The sequence below is a fragment of the Salmo trutta genome, unplaced genomic scaffold (assembly GCF_901001165.1).
Source record: "Salmo trutta unplaced genomic scaffold, fSalTru1.1, whole genome shotgun sequence".
Classification (NCBI taxonomy): domain Eukaryota; kingdom Metazoa; phylum Chordata; class Actinopteri; order Salmoniformes; family Salmonidae; genus Salmo; species Salmo trutta.
In genome coordinates this window covers 14,965-34,215 of record NW_021822806.1, presented here as the reverse complement: position 1 = coordinate 34,215, position 19,251 = coordinate 14,965, and the positions used below count along the sequence as shown (strand labels likewise).

General features: G+C 45.3%; 1 protein-coding gene across 1 annotated transcript in view; it reads left to right on the top strand.

The window, feature by feature from the left end:
* LOC115184961 (collagen alpha-1(XI) chain) overlaps positions 1 to 19,251 on the top strand; it is a 41,456-nt gene that overhangs the window by 14,704 nt on the left and 7,501 nt on the right. Inside the window, exons 4-21 of the mRNA XM_029745541.1 lie at positions 337 to 499; positions 2,287 to 2,409; positions 4,617 to 4,736; positions 5,724 to 5,852; positions 5,972 to 6,019; positions 6,167 to 6,208; positions 7,711 to 7,773; positions 8,073 to 8,147; positions 12,473 to 12,556; positions 15,307 to 15,363; positions 15,569 to 15,622; positions 15,805 to 15,858; positions 15,974 to 16,027; positions 16,853 to 16,906; positions 17,130 to 17,183; positions 17,267 to 17,311; positions 17,441 to 17,494; positions 19,141 to 19,185. Coding sequence (XP_029601401.1) covers positions 337 to 499; positions 2,287 to 2,409; positions 4,617 to 4,736; positions 5,724 to 5,852; positions 5,972 to 6,019; positions 6,167 to 6,208; positions 7,711 to 7,773; positions 8,073 to 8,147; positions 12,473 to 12,556; positions 15,307 to 15,363; positions 15,569 to 15,622; positions 15,805 to 15,858; positions 15,974 to 16,027; positions 16,853 to 16,906; positions 17,130 to 17,183; positions 17,267 to 17,311; positions 17,441 to 17,494; positions 19,141 to 19,185 — 1,318 coding nt within the window. The remainder of the gene's footprint in view (positions 1 to 336; positions 500 to 2,286; positions 2,410 to 4,616; positions 4,737 to 5,723; positions 5,853 to 5,971; positions 6,020 to 6,166; positions 6,209 to 7,710; positions 7,774 to 8,072; positions 8,148 to 12,472; positions 12,557 to 15,306; positions 15,364 to 15,568; positions 15,623 to 15,804; positions 15,859 to 15,973; positions 16,028 to 16,852; positions 16,907 to 17,129; positions 17,184 to 17,266; positions 17,312 to 17,440; positions 17,495 to 19,140; positions 19,186 to 19,251) is intronic.

The window sequence follows — 19,251 nt, the reverse complement described above, 5'->3', positions numbered from 1 at the left end:
GGTGTAACACACACAGATACTGGACGTGAACAGGAATGCACACAGACACTATGTCTCACCCCTCCAAAATCCAGATTCATCACTTTCACATTTCTTTACATGTTTAGATTTGTTGATTTCATTTGACAGTTAAAACAAGACATATACTCAGTACGTACATGTTAGAACGGGACTGGGATAGCACAATAAAGTGCAATACTTATTACCATTGTGGTCCCCCTCTCTCTCTCTCTCCCTCTCTCCCTCTGTCACAGAGTAGTTTAGAGTGTCAGTCACTGACTGGATCTAGTATGACAACACCCTAGAATAACTCTCTCTCTCTCCCCCCCTCCCCAGATGGCATAGGGTAGCGTACAGTGTGGAGGGTCAGTCAGTGACTCTGTATCTGGACTGTGAGAAGGTGGAGAGTCTGGAGCTCCAGAGAGGTCTTAACCCAGAGGTCAGCACTGAAGGGGTCACTGTGTTCGGGACACGGCTACTGGATGACCAGGTCTTCGAGGTAGGACTATGTTGGAGGTAGGACTGTGTTGGAGGTAGGACTGTGTTGGAGGTAGGACTGTGTTGGAGGTAGGACTGTGTTGGGGGTAGGAGCGTGTTGGAGGTAGGACTGTGTTGGAGGTAGGACTGTGTTGGAGGTAGGACTGTGTTGGAGGTAGGAGCGTGTTGGAGGTAGGACTGTGTTGGAGGTAGGACTGTATTGGAGGTAGGAGCGTGTTGATGTTAGGACTGTGTTGGAGGTAGGACTGTGTTGAAGGTAGGACTATGTTGGAGGTAGGACTGTGTTGAAGGTAGGACTATGTTGGAGGTAGGACTGTGTTGGAGGTAGGGGCGTGTTGGAGGTAGGAGCGTGTTGGAGGTAGGAGCGTGTTGGAGGTAGGACTGTGTTGGAGGTAGAACTGTGTTGGAGGTAGGACTGTTTTGGAGGTAGGAGCGTGTTGATGTTAGGACTGTGTTGGAGGTAGGACTATGTTGGAGGTAGGACTGTGTTGAAGGTAGGACTATGTTGGAGGTAGGACTGTGTTGAAGGTAGGACTATGTTGGAGGTAGGACTGTGTTGAAGGTAGGACTGTGTTGGAGGTAGGACTATGTTGGAGGTAGGAGCGTGTTGGGGTAGGAGCGTGTTGGAGGTAGGAGCGTGTTGGATGTAGGAGCGTGTTGGAGGTAGGAGCGTGTTGGAGGTAGGACTGTGTTGGAGGTAGGAGCATGTTGAAGGTAGGAGCGTGTTGGAGGTAGGAGCGTGTTGGAAGTAGGAGTGTGTTGGAGGTAGGACTGTGTTGGAACACTCGCACACACACACACACACATCCGCACACACTCGCACACACACACGCACGCACACACACCCGCACACGAACGCATGCACATACGCACACACACACGCATGCACGCATGCACGCACGCACACACGCACGCACGCACGCACGCACACACACACACACACACACACACACACACACACACACACACACACACACACAGACATCCAGGCACACAGTGACACAAACACGGAGCACAAGCTCTATATCTCTCTACAGCCCCCTCATGTGGTCATGTGTATGTACTTCACCCTGTCCCCTGACATATCCCATGTAACATCACATAGAATATTTAATGAATAAATGAAGACGTTATGTCATTGTTAAATTAGATATATTTATTTGTCCAGAGACTCAGAAGACATGCTCTGCTTATGTTCATAGGTTACAGGTTAAATTCCGTCTGGGATCTCCAGTGTGGTGTAAAACTATCTGCCTGTGTTGTATGTGTTGTGGAACCCAGTCATACAGCAGAATGACCTTTAACCCCAGTGTGTCTGGGGTCATTTAGTAGAATGACTGTGGTCTCAGGTGGTCTGGCTCTGATTCAACCCTCAACCTGTGTTTGGGCTGGATTCTGATTGTTGACAATCACATTCATTCAGTCACAGATAGGTATGCACATTCATTCAGTCACAGATAGGTATGCACATTCATTCAGTCACAGATAGGTATGCACATTAATTCAGTCACAGATAGGTATGCACATTCATTCAGTCACAGATAGGTATGCACATTCATTCAGTCACAGATAGGTATGCACATTCATTCAGTCACAGATAGGTATGCACATTCATTTAGTCACAGATAGGTATGCACATTCATTCAGTCTCAGATAGGTATGCACATTCATTCATTTCATAGTTCATAATAGCTGTACCATATACCCAAAAAATATTAGCTGCATGAATACAAAGAAACATGGTGTGTGTGTTTCATGTATTTTATTAATGTGTGTGTGTGTCCACAGGGAGAAATCCAACAGTTGTTGATCGTAGCCGACCCCAGAGCTGCAGAGACCTACTGTCAAGACTACATTCCCGACTGCCACGCCCCTTTACCCTACGACAGCCTATCACAAGAGACTGAGGAGGTGAGTTCCCTTTAGGCAGCCTGTCAATAGACAGGGAGGTGATGATGAGAGTCCCATTAGACAGCCTATTATATGACAGAGTTAACTAGGTGACTAGCCAATGTTTAAATGTCTCATCTCTCTCTCTTCCTATCTTCATCTCTCTCTTTCCATTCACCGTAGTATCTTTCTCTTTCCCTTCCATCTCTATTGAGAGATTTAGTCAGACAGTGTTTGTTTGCCAGTCTTCCATGTTCCAGAGTTGTTAGCCAGTGTTCCATATTCTGAATTTCCATGTGCTAAAGTTCTGTGTGGCTGTGTTCCGTGTGCCAGTGGTCCATGTGATAGAGTTCTGTGTGGAAGTGTTCCGTGTGCTAAAGTTCAGTGTGCCAGTGTTCCGTGTGCTAAAGTTCCATGTCCTAAAGTTCTGTGTGGCAGTGTTCCGTGTGCCAGTGTTCCGTGTGCTAAAGTTCAGTGTGCCAGTGTTCCGTGTGCTAAAGTTCCGTGTGCAAGTGTTCCGTGTGCTAAAGTTCCATGTCCTAAAGTTCTGTGTGGCAGTGTTCCGTGTGCCAGTGTTCCGTGTGCCAGTGTTCCATGTGATAGAGTTCTGTGTGGCGGTGTTCCATTTGCCAGTGTTCCGTGTGCCAGTGTTCCATGTGCTAGAGTTCTGTGTGGTGGTGTTCCATGTGCCAGTGTTCCGTGTGCCAGTGTTCCATGTGCTAGAGTTCTGTGTAGCAGTGTTCCGTGTGCCAGTGTTCCATGTGCTAGAGTTCTGTGTGGCAGTGTTCCATGTGATAAAGTTCCGTGTGCCAGTGTTCCGTGTGCCAGTGTTCCATGTACTAGAGTTCTGTGTGGCAGTGTTCCATGTGCCAGTGTTCCATGTGCTAGAGTTCTGTGTGGCAGTGTTCCGTGTGCCAGTGTTCCATGTGCTAGAGTTCTGTGTGGCAGTGTTCCATGTACTAAAGTTCCGTGTGCCAGTGTTCCGTGTGCCAGTGTTCCATGTGCTAGAGTTCCGTGTGGCAGTGTTCCGTGTGCCAGTGATCCATGTACTAGAGTTCTGTGTGGCGGTGTTCCATGTGCCAGTGTTCCGTGTGCCAGTGTTCCATGTGCTAGAGTTCTGTGTGGCAGTGTTCCGTGTTAAGTTCCATGTGCTAAAGGTCTGTGTGGCAGTGTTCCGTGTGCCAGTGTTCCGTGTGCCAGTGTTCCATGTGATAAAGTTCCGTGTGCCAGTGTTCCGTGTGCCAGTGTTCCATGTGCTAAAGTTCCGTGTGCCAGTTTCCCGTGTGCTAAAGTTTCGTGTGCCAGTGTTCCATGTGCTAGAGTTCTGTGAGCCAGTGTTCCGTGTACCAGTGTTCCATGTACTGAAGTTCCATGTGCTAAAGTTCTGTGTGGCAGTGTTCCATTTGCCAGTGTTCCGTGTGCCAGTGTTCCATGTGCTAGAGTTCTGTGAGCCAGTGTTCCGTGTACCAGTGTTCCATGTACTGAAGTTCCATGTGCTAAAGTTCTGTGTGGCAGTGTTCCATTTGCCAGTGTTCCGTGTGCCAGTGTTCCGTGTGCCAGTATTTCCATGTGCTAGAGTTTTGTGTGGAAGTGTTCCGTGTGCCAGTGTTCCATGTGCTAAAGTTCCGTGTGCAAGTGTTTCATGTGCTAGAGTTCTGTGTGGCAGTGTTCCGTGTGCCAGTATTTCCATGTGCTAGAGTTCTGTGTGGCAGTGTTCCGTGTGCCAGTATTTCCATGTGCTAGAGTTCTGTGTAGAGGTGTTTCCGTGTGCCAGTGTTCCATGTGCTAGAGTTCTGTGTGCCAGTGTTCCGTGTGCCAGTGTTCCATATGCTAGAGTTCTGTGTGGCAGTGTTCCGTGTGCCAGTGTTCCATGTGATAGAGTTCTGTGTGGTAGTGTTCCGTGTGCTAAAGTTCCGTGTGCCAGTGTTCTGTGTACTAAAGTTCCGTGTTCCAGTGTTCCATGTGCTAAAGTTCCATGTGCCAGTGTTCCGTGTGCCAGTGTTCTGTGTGCTAAATTTTCGTGTGCCAGTGTTCCGTGTGCTAAAGTTCCGTGTGCCAGTGTTCCATGTGCCAGTGTTCCGTGTGCCAGTGTTCCGTGTGCCAGTGTTCCGTGTGCCCACCTTTCTTCCTCTGTCCCCTGTTCGATTTAACTCCTGCCTCACTCCATGGCCTCTGAACACAGCTGTGTGTGTGTGTGTGGGGGTGTGTGTGTGTTTGTGTGTGTGTAGGAGACAAAGCCCGCCAGGAGAGTGAAGGTGGAGGAGTTTGATGAGTTTGACTACAGTGACCTTTACGACGACCTCTCTGTCTCCACGGTTACCGTGAGACCTAATGTCACAGAGTATGAGGTGAGAGGTGACCTCCACAGTACCTCACCAGACACAACACACCTAGACTAACGTCACAGAGTATGAGGTGAGAGGTGACCTCCACAGTACCTCACCAGACACAACACACCTAGACTAACGTCACAGAGTATGAGGTGAGAGGTGACCTCCACAGTACCTCACCAGACACAACACACCTAGACTAACGTCACAGAGTATGAGGTGAGAGGTGACCTCCACAGTACCTCACCAGACACAACACACCTAGACTAACGTCACAGAGTATGAGGTGAGAGGTGACCTCCACAGTACCTCACCAGACACAACACACCTAGACTAACGTCACAGAGTATGAGGTGAGAGGTGACCTCCACAGTACCTGACCAGACACAGAAAGATGGATAAACAATGAAAAAATAAGTTGGGGGGGAAAAAAAGAATGATCTGGACACCATGTCTAATGTTGCTCTCTCTGAGCATTCCATTTCAACCATCCATTCATTCTCTCAGTATTGGGACTGTTCTGTGGTTCTAATCAGAGAACTAGAATGTCATTGTGGTTCTGTGGTTCTATTCAGAGAACTAGAATGTCATTGTGGTTCTGTGCTTCTATTCAGAGAACTAGAATGTCATTGTGGTTCTGTAGTTATAATCAGAGAACTAGAATGTCATTGTGGTTCTGTAGTTATAATCAGAGAACTAGAATTCCATTGTGGTTCTGTGGTTCTAATCAGAGAACTAGAATGTCATTGTGGTTCTGTGGTTCTAATCAGAGAACTAGAATGTCATTGTGGTTCTGTGGTTCCAATTCTAACCAGTATTCTAGTTCTAGTGGTTCAGCTCAAGATCACATTCTGAAATGTCTTCTTTATGTTACTATTGACTGTGGATATGATGATGACGGTTGTCCTGTGTGTGTGTGTGTGTGTGTGTGTGTGTGTGTGTGTGTGTGTGTGTGTGTGTGTGTGTGTGTGTGTGTGTGTGTGTGTGTGTGTGTGTGCGTGACAGATTGTAGAGTACGAAGACTACGACAATGAAACAGATGAGTACGAGGTCAGAGAGTATGAATACGAGGAGGAATTTGAAGATCGATACGGATTGGCCGAGAGGGAGAGGGCGGAGACCTGGAACGGACAGGTACATTTCACAATGCAATGAATGTCTGTCAGCAACTCAACACTAAACAACTACTGTTTTGTACTCTGACGAGAGATGTGTGTGGTGCATGTGTGTGTGTGTTTGTTCCTCTCCACCAGGAAAGACTAGAGAAAGGAGAGAAAGGGGAACCATCCTACTTTGGAGCAGTAAGTACACACACACACACACACACACACACACACACACACACACACACACACACACACACACACACACACACACACACACACACACACCCTGACACTTCAAATACCCACTAGCAATAATTTCATGTTTTCTCTGGCATCTTGCAGAGCACCTTAATCACAGGCCCCGGGGGTCTTCCAGGACCAGAGGTGAGTCAGTGGTGTTATTTGGTGTATTCCTCCATACCAAGGGGGGGAAAGGTATGACCCCCCCCCAGGCACTTCAATCCAGCCAGCCCAGGCACTTCAATCCGGCCCACCGGGCACTTCAATCTGGCCCGTCTGGCACTTCAATCCGGCCCCCGGGCACTTCAACTGGCCCGCCGGGCACTTCAATCCGGTCCACGAGACAAACAAAAAAAAGATAGTGTGCATGCATCAGGCCCGCCACAGGTGTCGCTAGAGCGCGATGGGCCACGGAAATCTCGGGCCTGCCAAACCCTCTCCTAACCCGGGCAACGCTGGACCAATTGTGCACCGCCTCATGTGTCTCCCAGTCATGGCCAGCTGTGACACAGCCTGGGATTGAGTGATGCCTCAAGCACTGCGATGCAGTGCATTAGACAGCTGTGCCACTCGGGAGGCCCGCACAAATGGATTTTAAACAACAATTGGTCCCCCCAAAAATTCTGCCCTCCATTGAATTTCAGAATCTCGATGTGGCCCTCGAGCCCCTGCTCTATACTATCTCAGTTATGTTTCATTAGTTCAGTTTCTCCACTACACCAGTTGTGTTTCATTAGTGTTTCATTGATTTGATTTGATTTGATTTGATTTGAGTTCAGTTTCTCCACTACACCAGTTGTGTTTCATTAGTTCAGTTTCTCCACTACACCAGTTGTGTTTCATTAGTTCAGTTTCTCCACTACACCAGTTGTGTTTCATTAGTTCAGTTTCTTTCTCCACTACACCAGTTGTGTTTCCTTAGTTCAGTTTCTCCGCTACACCAGTTGTGTTTCATTAGTTCAGTTTCTCCACTACACCAGTTGTGTTTCATTAGTTCAGTTTCTTTCTCCACTACACCAGTTGTGTTTCCTTAGTTCAGTTTCTTTCTCCACTACACCAGTTGTGTTTCCTTAGTTCAGTTTCTTTCTCCACTACACCAGTTGTGTTTCATTAGTTCAGTTTCTTTCTCCACTACACCAGTTGTGTTTCCTTAGTTCAGTTTCTCCGCTACACCAGTTGTGTTTTCTTAGTTCAGTTTCTGCACTACACCAGTTGTGTTTCATTAGTTCAGTTTCTCCACTACACCAGTTGTGTTTCATTAGTTCAGTTTCTCCACTACACCAGTTGTGTTTCCTTAGTTCAGTTTCTTTCTCCACTACACCAGTTGTGTTTCATTAGTTCAGTTTCTTTCTCCACTACACCAGTTGTGTTTTCTTAGTTCAGTTTCTGCACTACACCAGTTGTGTTTCATTAGTTCAGTTTCAGTGTTTCTTAATCCTGATCCTGGGGACGTAAAGGGGTGGACATTCATGTTTTTGCCAATAACTCACCTGATTCCACTAACCAATGGTTTGATGATGTGTTGGTTAGTGGAATCAGCTGTATAGGGATGGGGCAAAAACTAAAATATGCACCTTTTTGGGCCCCCAGGACCAGGATTAAGAAACACTACACTGTACTGTATACTGTATGTGTCCTCTCTCCAGGGAGAACCAGGACCCCAGGGGCCCACAGGACTGGTAGGACCTCAAGGAGACCTAGGAGAACTGGTGAGTTACAAACTAACATACACTCTCTCTCTAACAACACATATCAACACAAACACCTTCTGTCTCTCTCACGCATTTTCACCATCTATCTCTCAAAACACACACTTTCAGATGAACACATAAAACACACCATACATTGTATCAGTCTGTCTCTCTCTCTCTCTCTCTCTCTCTCTCTCTCTCTCTCTCTCTCTCTGCCCGGGACTACAATCATTTCAGGTTTTTCCAATTCAGGAAGTAAATGTCGTTCTTTATCATCATAATGATCTCCATCCTCCTTCTTCCCCTCCCTTCCTCAGGGTCCTCCAGGCCGGCCGGGTCTCAACGGGGCTGATGGGATACCAGGTCCTCCAGGGAACATCCTCATTGTTCCGGTAAGAACACAAACAGTAACATTTTGGAATGTTCATTCGAATCGTTCAACTGAAATTGTTACTAATATGTTCACCGCAAACACAACCCTTGTTGAATACACACCTGGTTTCTTAATAAGACTGACAACTAGCAGCTATCAGGACCTCCAGGAGCCAGGTTAGTAGCCTGCAGTAACCTCTTCCTGCCACCAGGAGGACTACTGAGAACAATATTTAAATACATATATATTTTATCCTTTATTTACCTAGGCAAGTCAGTTAAGAACAAATTCTTATTTACAATGACAGCCTAGGAACAGTGGGTTAACTGCCTTGTTCAAGGGCAGAACGACTGATTGTTTACCTTGTCAGCTCGAGGAGTCGATCTAGCAACCTTGCAGTTACTGGCCCAACGCTCTAACCATTAGGCTACCTGTCTCTAACCACTAGCCTACCTGTCTCTAACCACTAGGCTACCTGTCTCTAACCACTAGGCTACCTGTCTAAAGCCACTAGGCTACCTGTCTCTAACCACTAGGCTACCTGTCTCTAACCACTAGGCTACCTGTCTCTAACCACTAGGCTACCTGTCTCTAACCACTAGGCTACCTGTCTCTAACCATTAGGCTACCTGTCTCTAACCACTAGGCTACCTGTCTCTAACCACTAGGCTACCTGTCTCTAACCACTAGGCTACCTGTCTCTAACCACTAGGCTACCTGTCTCTAGCCACTAGGCTACCTGTCTCTAACCACTAGGCTACCTGTCTCTAACCACTAGGCTACCTGTCTCTAACCACTAGGCTACCTGTCTCTAACCACTATGCTACCTGTCTCTAACCACTAGACTACCTGTCTCTAACCACTAGGCTACCTGTCTCTAACCACTAGGCTACCTGTCTCTAACCACTAGGCTACCAGTCTCTAACCACTAGACTACCTGTCTCTAACCACTAGGCTACCTGTCTCTAACCACTAGGCTACCTGTCTCTAACCACTAGCCTACCTGTCTCTAACCACTAGGCTACCTGTCTCTAACCACTAGGCTACCTGTCTCTAACCACTAGGCTACCTGTCTCTAACCACTAGACTACCTGCCTCTAACCACTAGGCTACCTGCCGCCCCATGTAAAAGTCTGCATTATGTCTTTAGTTCCAATGAGATGGAGATCCACTAACAGATATGTGTGTGTATATGTACAGTGAGGGAAAAAAGTATTTTATCCCCTGCTGATTTTGTACGTTTGCCCACTGACAAAGAAATGATCAGTCTATAATTTTAATGGTAGGTTTATTTGAACAGTGAGAGACAGATTAAAACCTCTTACATCTAGATGTTCCGCTAGCGGAACACCTACTCCAATATCCAATGATGGGCGTGGCGCGAAATACAAATTCCTCTAAAATCCGAAAACTTCAATTTTTCAAACATATGACTATTTTACAGCATTTTAAAGACAAGACTCTCGTTAATCTAACCACACTGTCCGATTTCAAAAAGGCTTTACAGCGAAAGCAAAACATTAGATTATGTCAGCAGAGTACCCAGCCAGAAATAATCAGACACACATTTTTCAAGCTAGCATATAATGTCACAAAAACCCAGAAGACAGCTAAATGCAGCACTAACCTTTGATGATCTTCATCAGATGACACACCTAGGACATTATGTTATACAATACATGCATGTTTTGTTCAATCAAGTTCATATTTATATCAAAAAACAGCTTTTTACATTAGCATGTGACGTTCAGAACTAGCATACCCCCCGCAAACTTCCGGGGAATTTACTAACAATTTACTAAATTACTCACGATAAACGTTCACAAAAAGCATAACAATTATTTTAAGAATTATAGATACAGAACTCCTCTATGCACTCGATATGTCCGATTTTAAAATAGCTTTTTGGTGAAAGCACATTTTGCAATATTCTAAGTACATAGCCCAGCCATCACGGGCTAGCTATTTAGACACCCGGCAAGTTTAGCCTTCACCAAAATCAGATTTACTATAAGAAAAATGGTCTTACCTTTCCTGTTCTTCGTCAGAATGCACTCCCAGGACTTCTACTTCAATAACAAATGTTGGTTTGGTCCAAAATAATCCATCGTTATATCCAAACAGCGGCGTTTTGTTCGTGCGTTCTAGACACTATCCGAAATGGTAAATCAGGGTCGTGCGCATGGCACATTTCGTGACAAAAAAATTCTAAATATTCCATTACTGTACTTCGAAGCATGTCAACCGCTGTTTAAAATCAATTTTTATGCAATTTATCTCGTAACAAAGCGATAATATTCCGACCGGGAATCTGCGTTTCGGTAAAAAGAGGGAAAAACAGAAAGACGGGGGCGGACAGTGCACGAGCATGAAGCCCTTTGTCCTCTGATAGACCACTTAGCAAAAGCGCTCGTGTGTTTCAGCCAGGGCTTTGAATTATGTCATTCAGGTTTTTCCCGGGCTCTGAGAGCCCATTGGAGCCGTAGGAAGTATCACGTAACAGCAGAGATCCTTTGTAATGAATAGAGATGACAAAGAAGGGCAAGAAATGGTCAGACAGGGTACTTCCTGTACAGAATCTTCTCATGTTTTGTCCTGCCATATGAGTTCTGTTATACTCACAGACACCATTCAAACAGTTTTAGAAACTTTGGAGTGTTTTCTATCCAAAGCTAATAATTATATGCATATTCTAGTTTCTGGGCAGGACTAATAATCAGATTAAATCGGGTACGTTTTTTATCCAGCCGTGAAAATACTGCCCCCTAGCCATAAGAGGTTAACAACAAAAAAATCCAGAAAAACGCATGTCAAAATTGTATAAAATGATTTGCATTTTAATGAGGGAAATAAGTATTTGACCCCTCTGCAAAACATGACTTAGTACTTGGTAGAAAAACCCTTGTTGGTAATCACAGAGGTCAGGCGTTTCTTGTAGTTGGCCACCAAGTTTGCACACATCTCAGGAGGGATTTTGTCCCACTCCTCTTTGCAGATCTTCTCCAAGTCATTAAGGTTTCGAGGCTGACGTTTGGCAACTCGAACCTTCAGCTCCCTCCACAGATTTTCTATGGGATTAAGGTCTGGAGACTGGCTAGGCCACTCCAGGACCTTAATGTGCTTCTTCTTGAGCCACTCCTTTGTTGTCTTTGCTCGTGTATTTTGGGTCATTGTCATGCTGGAATACCCATCCACGACCCATTTTCAATGCCCTGGCTGAGGGAAGGAGGTTCACACCCAAGATTTGACGGTACATGGCCCCGTCCATCGTCCCTTTGATGCGGTGAAGTTGTCCTGTCCCCTTAGCAGAAAAACACCCCCAAGGAATAATGTTTCCACCTCCATGTTTGACGGTGGGGATGGTGTTCTTGGGGTCATAGGCAGCATTCCTCCTCCTCCAAAAACAGCGAGTTGATATGATGCCAAAGAGCTCCATTTTGGTCTCATCTGACCACAACACTTTCATCCAGTTGTCCTCTGAATCATTCAGATGTTCATTGGTAAACTTCAGACGGGCATGTATATGTGCTTTCTTGAGCAGGGGGACCTTGCGGGCGCTGCAGGATTTCAGTCCTTCACGGCATAGTGTGTTACCAATTGTTTTCTTGGTGACTATGGTCCCAGCTGCCTTGAGATCATTGACAAGATCCTCCTGTGTAGTTCTGGGCTGATTCCTCACCGTTCTCATGATCATTGCAACTCCACGAGGTGAGATCTTGCATGGAGCCCCAGGCCGAGGGAGATTGACAGTTCTTTTGTGTTTCTTCCATTTGCGAATAATCACACCAATTGTTGTCACCTTCTCACCAAGCTGCTTGGCGATGGTCTTGTAGCCCATTCCAGCCTTGTGTAGGTCTACAATCTAGTCCCTGACATCCTTGGAGAGCTCTTTGGTCTTGACCATGGTGGAGAGTTTGGAATCTGATTGATTGATTGCTTCTGTGGACAGGTGTCTTTTATACAAGTAACAAACTGAGATTAGGAGCACTCCCTTTAAGAGAGTGCTCTTAATCTCAGCTCGTTACCTGTATAAAAGACATCTGGGAGCCAGAAATCTTTCTGATTGAGAAGGGGTCAAATACTTATTTCCCTCATTAAAATGCAAATCAATTTATAACATTTTTGACATGCGTTTTTCTGGATTATTTTGTTGTTATTCTGTCTCTCACTTTTCAAATAAACCTACCATTAAAATTATAGACGGATCCTTTCTTTGCAAACGTACAAAATCAGCAAGGGATCAAATACTTTTTTCCCTCACTGTATGTATGTGTGTGTGTGTGTGTGTGTGTGCGTGCGTGCATGCGTGTGTGTGTGCGTGTGTGTGTGCGTGTGTGCATGTAGTTCCAGGCAGGTGGAGTCCAACTAACAGGACCAGTGATATCAGCCCAGGAGGCTCAAGCCCAGGCCATCCTACAACAGACCAAGGTAAAGACAGCAACATCACCATAACATAACCATACTGTTACAACAGACCAAGGTAAAGACAGCAACATCACCATAACATAACCATACTGTTACAACAGACCAAGGTAAAGACTGTAACATCACCATAACATAACCATACTGTTATAGCAGACCAAGGTAAAGACCGTAACATCACCGTAACATTACCATACTGTTACAACAGACCAAGGTAAAGACTGTAACATCACCGTAACATAACCATACTGTTACAACAGACCATAGTGATGACCATATATAACCATAACATAACCATACTGTTACAACAGACCAAGGTAAAGACTGTAACATCCCCATTACATAAACGTACTGTTACAGCAGACCACAGTGATGACCATATCTGACCGTAATATAACCATATCATAACCATACTGTTACAGCAGACCAAGGTAAAGACTGTAACATCACCATAACATTACCATTACCGTACTGTTACAGCAGACCACAGTGATGACCATATCTGACCGTAATATAACCATAACATAACCATACTGTTACAGCAGACCAGTTGTAGCTCAGTTGGTAGAGCATGGTGTTTGCAACGCCACGGTTGTGGGTTCGATTCCCACGGGTGGCCAGGACAGGAAAAAAATATAAAATGTATGAAATGTATGCATTCACTACTGTAAGTCGCTCTGGATAAGAGCGTCTGCTAAATGACTAAAATGTAAATGTAAGACAGCAACATCACCATAACATAACCATACTGTTACAACAGACCAAGATAAAGACATCTACATCACCGTAACATAACCATACTGTTACAGCAGACCACAGTGATGACCATTTCTGACTGTAATATAACCATAACATAACCATACTGTTACAGCAGACCACAATGATGACAATTTCTGACTGTAATATAACCATAACATAACCATACTGTTACAGCAGACCACAGTGATGACCATATATAACGATAACATAACCATACTGTTACAGCAGACCACAGTGATGACCACATATAACCAAAACATAACCATACTGTTGCAGCAGACCACAGTGATGACCATAATATAACCATAACATAACCATACTGTTACAGAAGACCACAGTGATGACCATATATAACGATAACATAACCATACTGTTGCAGCAGACTACAGTGATGACCATATATAACCAAAACATAACCATACTGTTGCAGCAGACCACAGTGATGACCATATATAACCCTAATATAACTGTCACGAGAATTTTCAATCCCAATGATAACAATCACTATAGCTTTGACCAATTCCCCCTAGGTTGTAAAGCTAGGGTTAATTAGAATTAGGCAAAGACTCAGATTCTGCAAAAGGTTTGTTGTAGTTTATTCATGAGAGCTCTCCCCTCATCCAAAATTTGAACAGTCTTTATAACCCCCTCTACGCACACACACACACACACACACACACACACACACACACACACACACACACACACACACACACACACACACACACACACACACACACACACACACCACACACACACACACACACACACACACACACACCGCACACACACACACACGCGCACACACACACACACACACACACACACACACACACACACACAGGTTTATAACTTTTCTACCAGCCTTGGCAGTTTCTCGCGGTTCCTTTCCTCCCCAGATAAGAGGGACCTTCGAAGGAGCCTCTTTCCTCCCCAGATAAGAGGGACCTTCGAAGGAGCCTCTTTCCTCCCCAGATAAGAGGGACCTTCGAAGGAGCCTCTTTCCTCCCCAGATAAGAGGGACCTTCGAAGGAGCCTCTTTCCTCCCCAGATAAGAGGGACCTTCGAAGGAGCCTCTTTCCTCCCCAGATAAGAGGGACCTTCGAAGGAGCCTCTTTCCTCCCCAGATAAGAGGGTCCTTCGAAGGAGCCTCTTTCCTCCCCAGATAAGAGAGACCTTCGAAGGAGCCTCTTTCCTCCCCAGATAAGAGGGACCTTCGAAGGAGCCTCTTTCCTCCCCAGATAAGAGGGACCTTCGAAGGAGCCTCTTTCCTCCCCAGATAAGAGGGACCTTCGAAGGAGCCTCTTTCCTCCCCAGATAAGAGGGACCTTCGAAGGAGCCTCTTTCCTCCCCAGATAAGAGGGACCTTCGAAGGAGCCTCTTTCCTCCCCAGATAAGAGGGTCCTTCGAAGGAGCCTCTTTCCTCCCCAGATAAGAGAGACCTTCGAAGGAGCCTCTTTCCTCCCCAGATAAGAGGGACCTTCGAAGGAGCCTCTTTCCTCCCCAGATAAGAGAGACCTTCGAAGGAGCCTCTTTCCTCCCCAGATAAGAGGGACCTTCGAAGGAGCCTCATTCCTGTTGTCCCATGTTCTCACAACTCTCACACCACTACACAGCAACACAATGGTCTAGTCACACATATTATGGAATTATGACTACTAACACATTTCATACAAGTATATGATTTCAGGGTGGAATCCTTTAGTCATTACTTTAAACATATAAATTCCCTTATCAATAACCATACTGTTACAGCAGACCACAGTGATGACCATATGTGACATGAATGTGACCACTGGTACTGTTATACTGTAGGGAACAACCAATGTGTTAGACTTCACTACCTTTGAGGAGATCCCAGCCTCCAGGCTTGAGGCAGTTCACAGTTCTCTAACATCTCTCTGTCTCTGTCTCTGTCTCTATCTCTGTCTCTGTCTCTGTCTCTGTCTCTGCCTTTGTCTCTCTCTCTCTCTCTCTCTCTCTCTCTCTCTCCCCAGTTGTCTATGAAGGGACCACCTGGACCATTAGGCCTTATGGGACGTCCTGGACCGCTGGTGAGGATACATGTCCATACCCAGCTGGTGTTAGCATGGTGGCTAACTGTGACATGTTTTCCTATGAGAAATGCTAACAGTCCACTGTCTTCTAAGAGTTTCTGTTTAGCCTTAATCAAGGTTCTGGTGAAGTAAGGTTGGAGAGAGAGAAGACATTACTGCTTGCAAGAGTTCCTGATTTAACCTCTGACCTCTCTGTTTCCAGGGTAACCCGGGTCCTTCGGGGCTGAAGGGAGTAGCCGGGGAGATGGGACCAGCGGTAAGTCATAATGCCATGACTACACATGGCATGTCTGATTAGAGTCATGACAACACACAGCTACCTATCTGATTGGATGACATCTTATGATCAATTAATCTATCCCTTGTCTCACTATCTCTCGCTCCCCCCCCCCCTCTCTCTCTCCCTCTCTCTCCCTCTCTCTCTCTCTCCCCCCACAGGGTCCTAGAGGTATTATGGGCCAAGCAGGGATGAATGGAAAGTCAGGGAAGAGGGTGAGACTCTGTCTGTCTAACAAGACTGTTCAGTGTACAGATTGACATTTCAAATACTATTTCAGTACGTCCCATTCGTATGCAAACAACACCATAACGTGTGTGTGTGTTCCAGGGTCGCGCTGGCACGGATGGGAACAGGGGTGCTCCGGGTGAGACCGGTGGAAAGGTGAGAGAGGATAGTACTAGATCAACTCTGATTGGCTCACTGTATCTTATTCTCTATGCTGACTGTACAGTATGTATATAAACCCTATCCAGCTCTTATTCTCCATGCTGACTGTACAGTATGTATATAAACCCTATCCATCTCTTATTCTCCATGCTGACTGTACAGTATGTATATAAACCCTATCCATCTCTTATTCTCCATGCTGACTGTACAGTATGTATATAAACCCTATCCATCTCTTATTCTCTATGCTGACTGTACAGTATGTATATAAACCCTATCCATCTCTTATTCTCCATGCTGACTGTACAGTATGTATATAAACCCTATCCATGTCTTATTCTCCATGCTGACTGTACAGTATGTATATAAACCCTATCCATGTCTTATTCTCCATGCTGACTGTACAGTATGTATATAAACCCTATCCATCTCTTATTCTCCATGCTGACTGTACAGTATGTATATAAACCCTATCCATCTCTTATTCTCCATGTTGACTGTACAGTATGTATATAAACCCTATCCATGTCTTATTCTCTATGCTGACTGTACAGTATGTATATAAACCCTATCCATCTCTTATTCTCTATGCTGACTGTACAGTATGTATATAAACCCTATCCAGCTCTCCTTCAAACTCACTAACTTCTGCAACTGGTCCTATGAACGGGATAGTCTGAGGGAATAACCCCCCTTTCTCTATTTCTCTCTGTTCTCTTTCTCTGTTCTCTCTCTCTCTCTCTCTCTCTCTCTCTCTCTCTCTCTCTCTCTCTCTCTCTCTCTCTCTCTCTCTCTCTGTCCTGTTCTCTCTCTCTCAGGGGTGACAGGGGTTTTGATGGCTTGCCAGGTCTTCCAGGATACAAGGGACACAGGGTGAGTAACTGTCCGTTTCAACTTTCTATCTTTGATAACGTGACTGTCATGATTATTCTCTTAACCTGTCTTGTGTATGTAATGTCTTCTCTCTCTCTCTCTCTCTCTCTCTCTCTCTCTCTCTCCTCTCCCCTCCCTCTCTCTCTTTCGCTCTCCCTTTCTCTCTCTCTCTCTCTCTCTCTCTCTCTCTCTCTCTCTCTCTCTCTCTCTCTCTGTTTCTCAGGGGGAGATAGGAAAACCAGGCCCCCACGGTACTGTTGGGGTGTCAGGAGAGAGGGTAAGACGTTTGTGTGTGTATGTGTTTTACATATTAATGTGTGTGTGTGTTGCATGTGTGTATTTATTGTATGTGTATTTTAGGGTTCAGAAGGACAACCAGGACCAAGAGGACAGCCAGGTGATGCTGTGAGTGTTTACGCACGCTCGCAGACACACACACACACGCACGCACGCTCGCACACACTGGAAATTGACTATTGATTGGTTATTATTGATTGCTGTGTGATCGTAAAACCTTCGATCTTTGACCTCCAGGGTTCCAGAGGGTTAAACGGACCCAGAGGTCACACTGGCCCTACAGGTCAGCCTGTGAGTACCTTTCACCTTTGACCTTATCTCTGACCGTAACCATTCTGACCCTAACTCCAGCATTTCCTCCTCCTCCTAGTCCTCATCCAAGCCTGAGAAAATAGATATCATCACAAATGGCACCCTATTCCTTATTTGGTGCCTTCTGGACCCTGGTGAAAATGAATGCACTCTGTAGGGAATAAGTACTCGTTTGGGACGCAGGAAAATACTTCATCCTTACTATACTGTAGACCGACAGACTTTATCCTTACTATAATGTAGACCTACAGACTTCATCCTTACTATACTGTAGACCTAAACACTTCTTCCTTACTATATTGTATACCTAAAGACCTCATCCTTACTATACTGTAGACCTAAAGACCTCATCCTTACTATACTGTAGACCTAAAGATTTCATCCTTACTACACTGTAGACCTGAAGACTTCATCCTTACTATACTGTAGACCGAAGACTTCATCCTTACTATATTGTAGACCTAAAGATTTCATCCTTACTATACTGTAGACCTACAGACTTCATCCTTACTATACTGTAGACCTGAAGACCTCATCCATACTCTACTGTAGACCTGAAGACTTCATCCTTACTATACTGTAGACCTAAAGACTTCATCCTTACTACACTGTAGACCTAAAGACCTCATCCTTACTATACTGTAGACATACAGACTTCATCCTTACTATACAGTAGACCTAAAGACTTCATCCTTACTATACTGTAGACCTAAAGGCTTTGTAGCTGTAGCTCCAATACTCATTAAAACATGAACCCTGACCTCCACTCCAACCTGTCTCCACTTGCTGCTAACAAACTAGTATGGTAATGATACATATGTTAACATTACATTAACATCACATGAAATATGTTAACATCTTATCAGATTAGAATTCATTAGGTATGCTTCTGTCTGTCTGCCAATATAACACCTTTCAACATGTTGTCTGTGACCTGCGGGTGTTACATGTTGGTTACACCTGTTCTAACCACACACACACACACACACACACACACACACACACACACACACACACACACACACACACACACACACACACACACACACACACACACACACACACACACACACACACACACACACACACACACACACCTAGCAGAACAACTTCAATGCCTGAAGGCCTCACAGCTTGGTCTGATATCTGGATGTTTACTGCATCTATAAAGCTGTTGTTTCCTGGTGGAAGGAAGCCCTGCCAGCTCCCTCAGTTAGCTACAACCTCACAGCTTGGTCTGATATCTGGATGTTTACTGCATCTATAAAGCTGTTGTTTCCTGGTGGAAGGAAGCCCTGCCAGCTCCCTCAGTTAGCTACAGCCTCACAGCTTGGTCTGATATCTGGATGTTTACTGCATCTATAAAGCTGTTGTTTCTTGGTGGAAGGAAGCCCTGCCAGCTCCCTCAGTTAGCTACAGCCTCACAGCTTGGTCTGATATCTGGATGTTTACTGGACAGACAGCACTAATGACAATCTAGACTCAGGTTAGTATCTCTTCTTCAAAATGATTTGGTCCTCTTTCCCCTGTTTCCCCTTTCCCCTCTCTCCTTTTGCTCCTCTTCTCTTTCCCCCCTCCCCAATCTCCCCTCTTCCCCCCTCTCTGGCCTGTCTCCTCCTCTTCAGGGTATCCGAGGAGTGGATGGAATCCAAGGTTCTAAGGGAAACTTGGTGAGTATGATGACTGAGACGTTCTAGAACCCTAACTGTTCACTCTAGAACCCTTTGTTTACATCA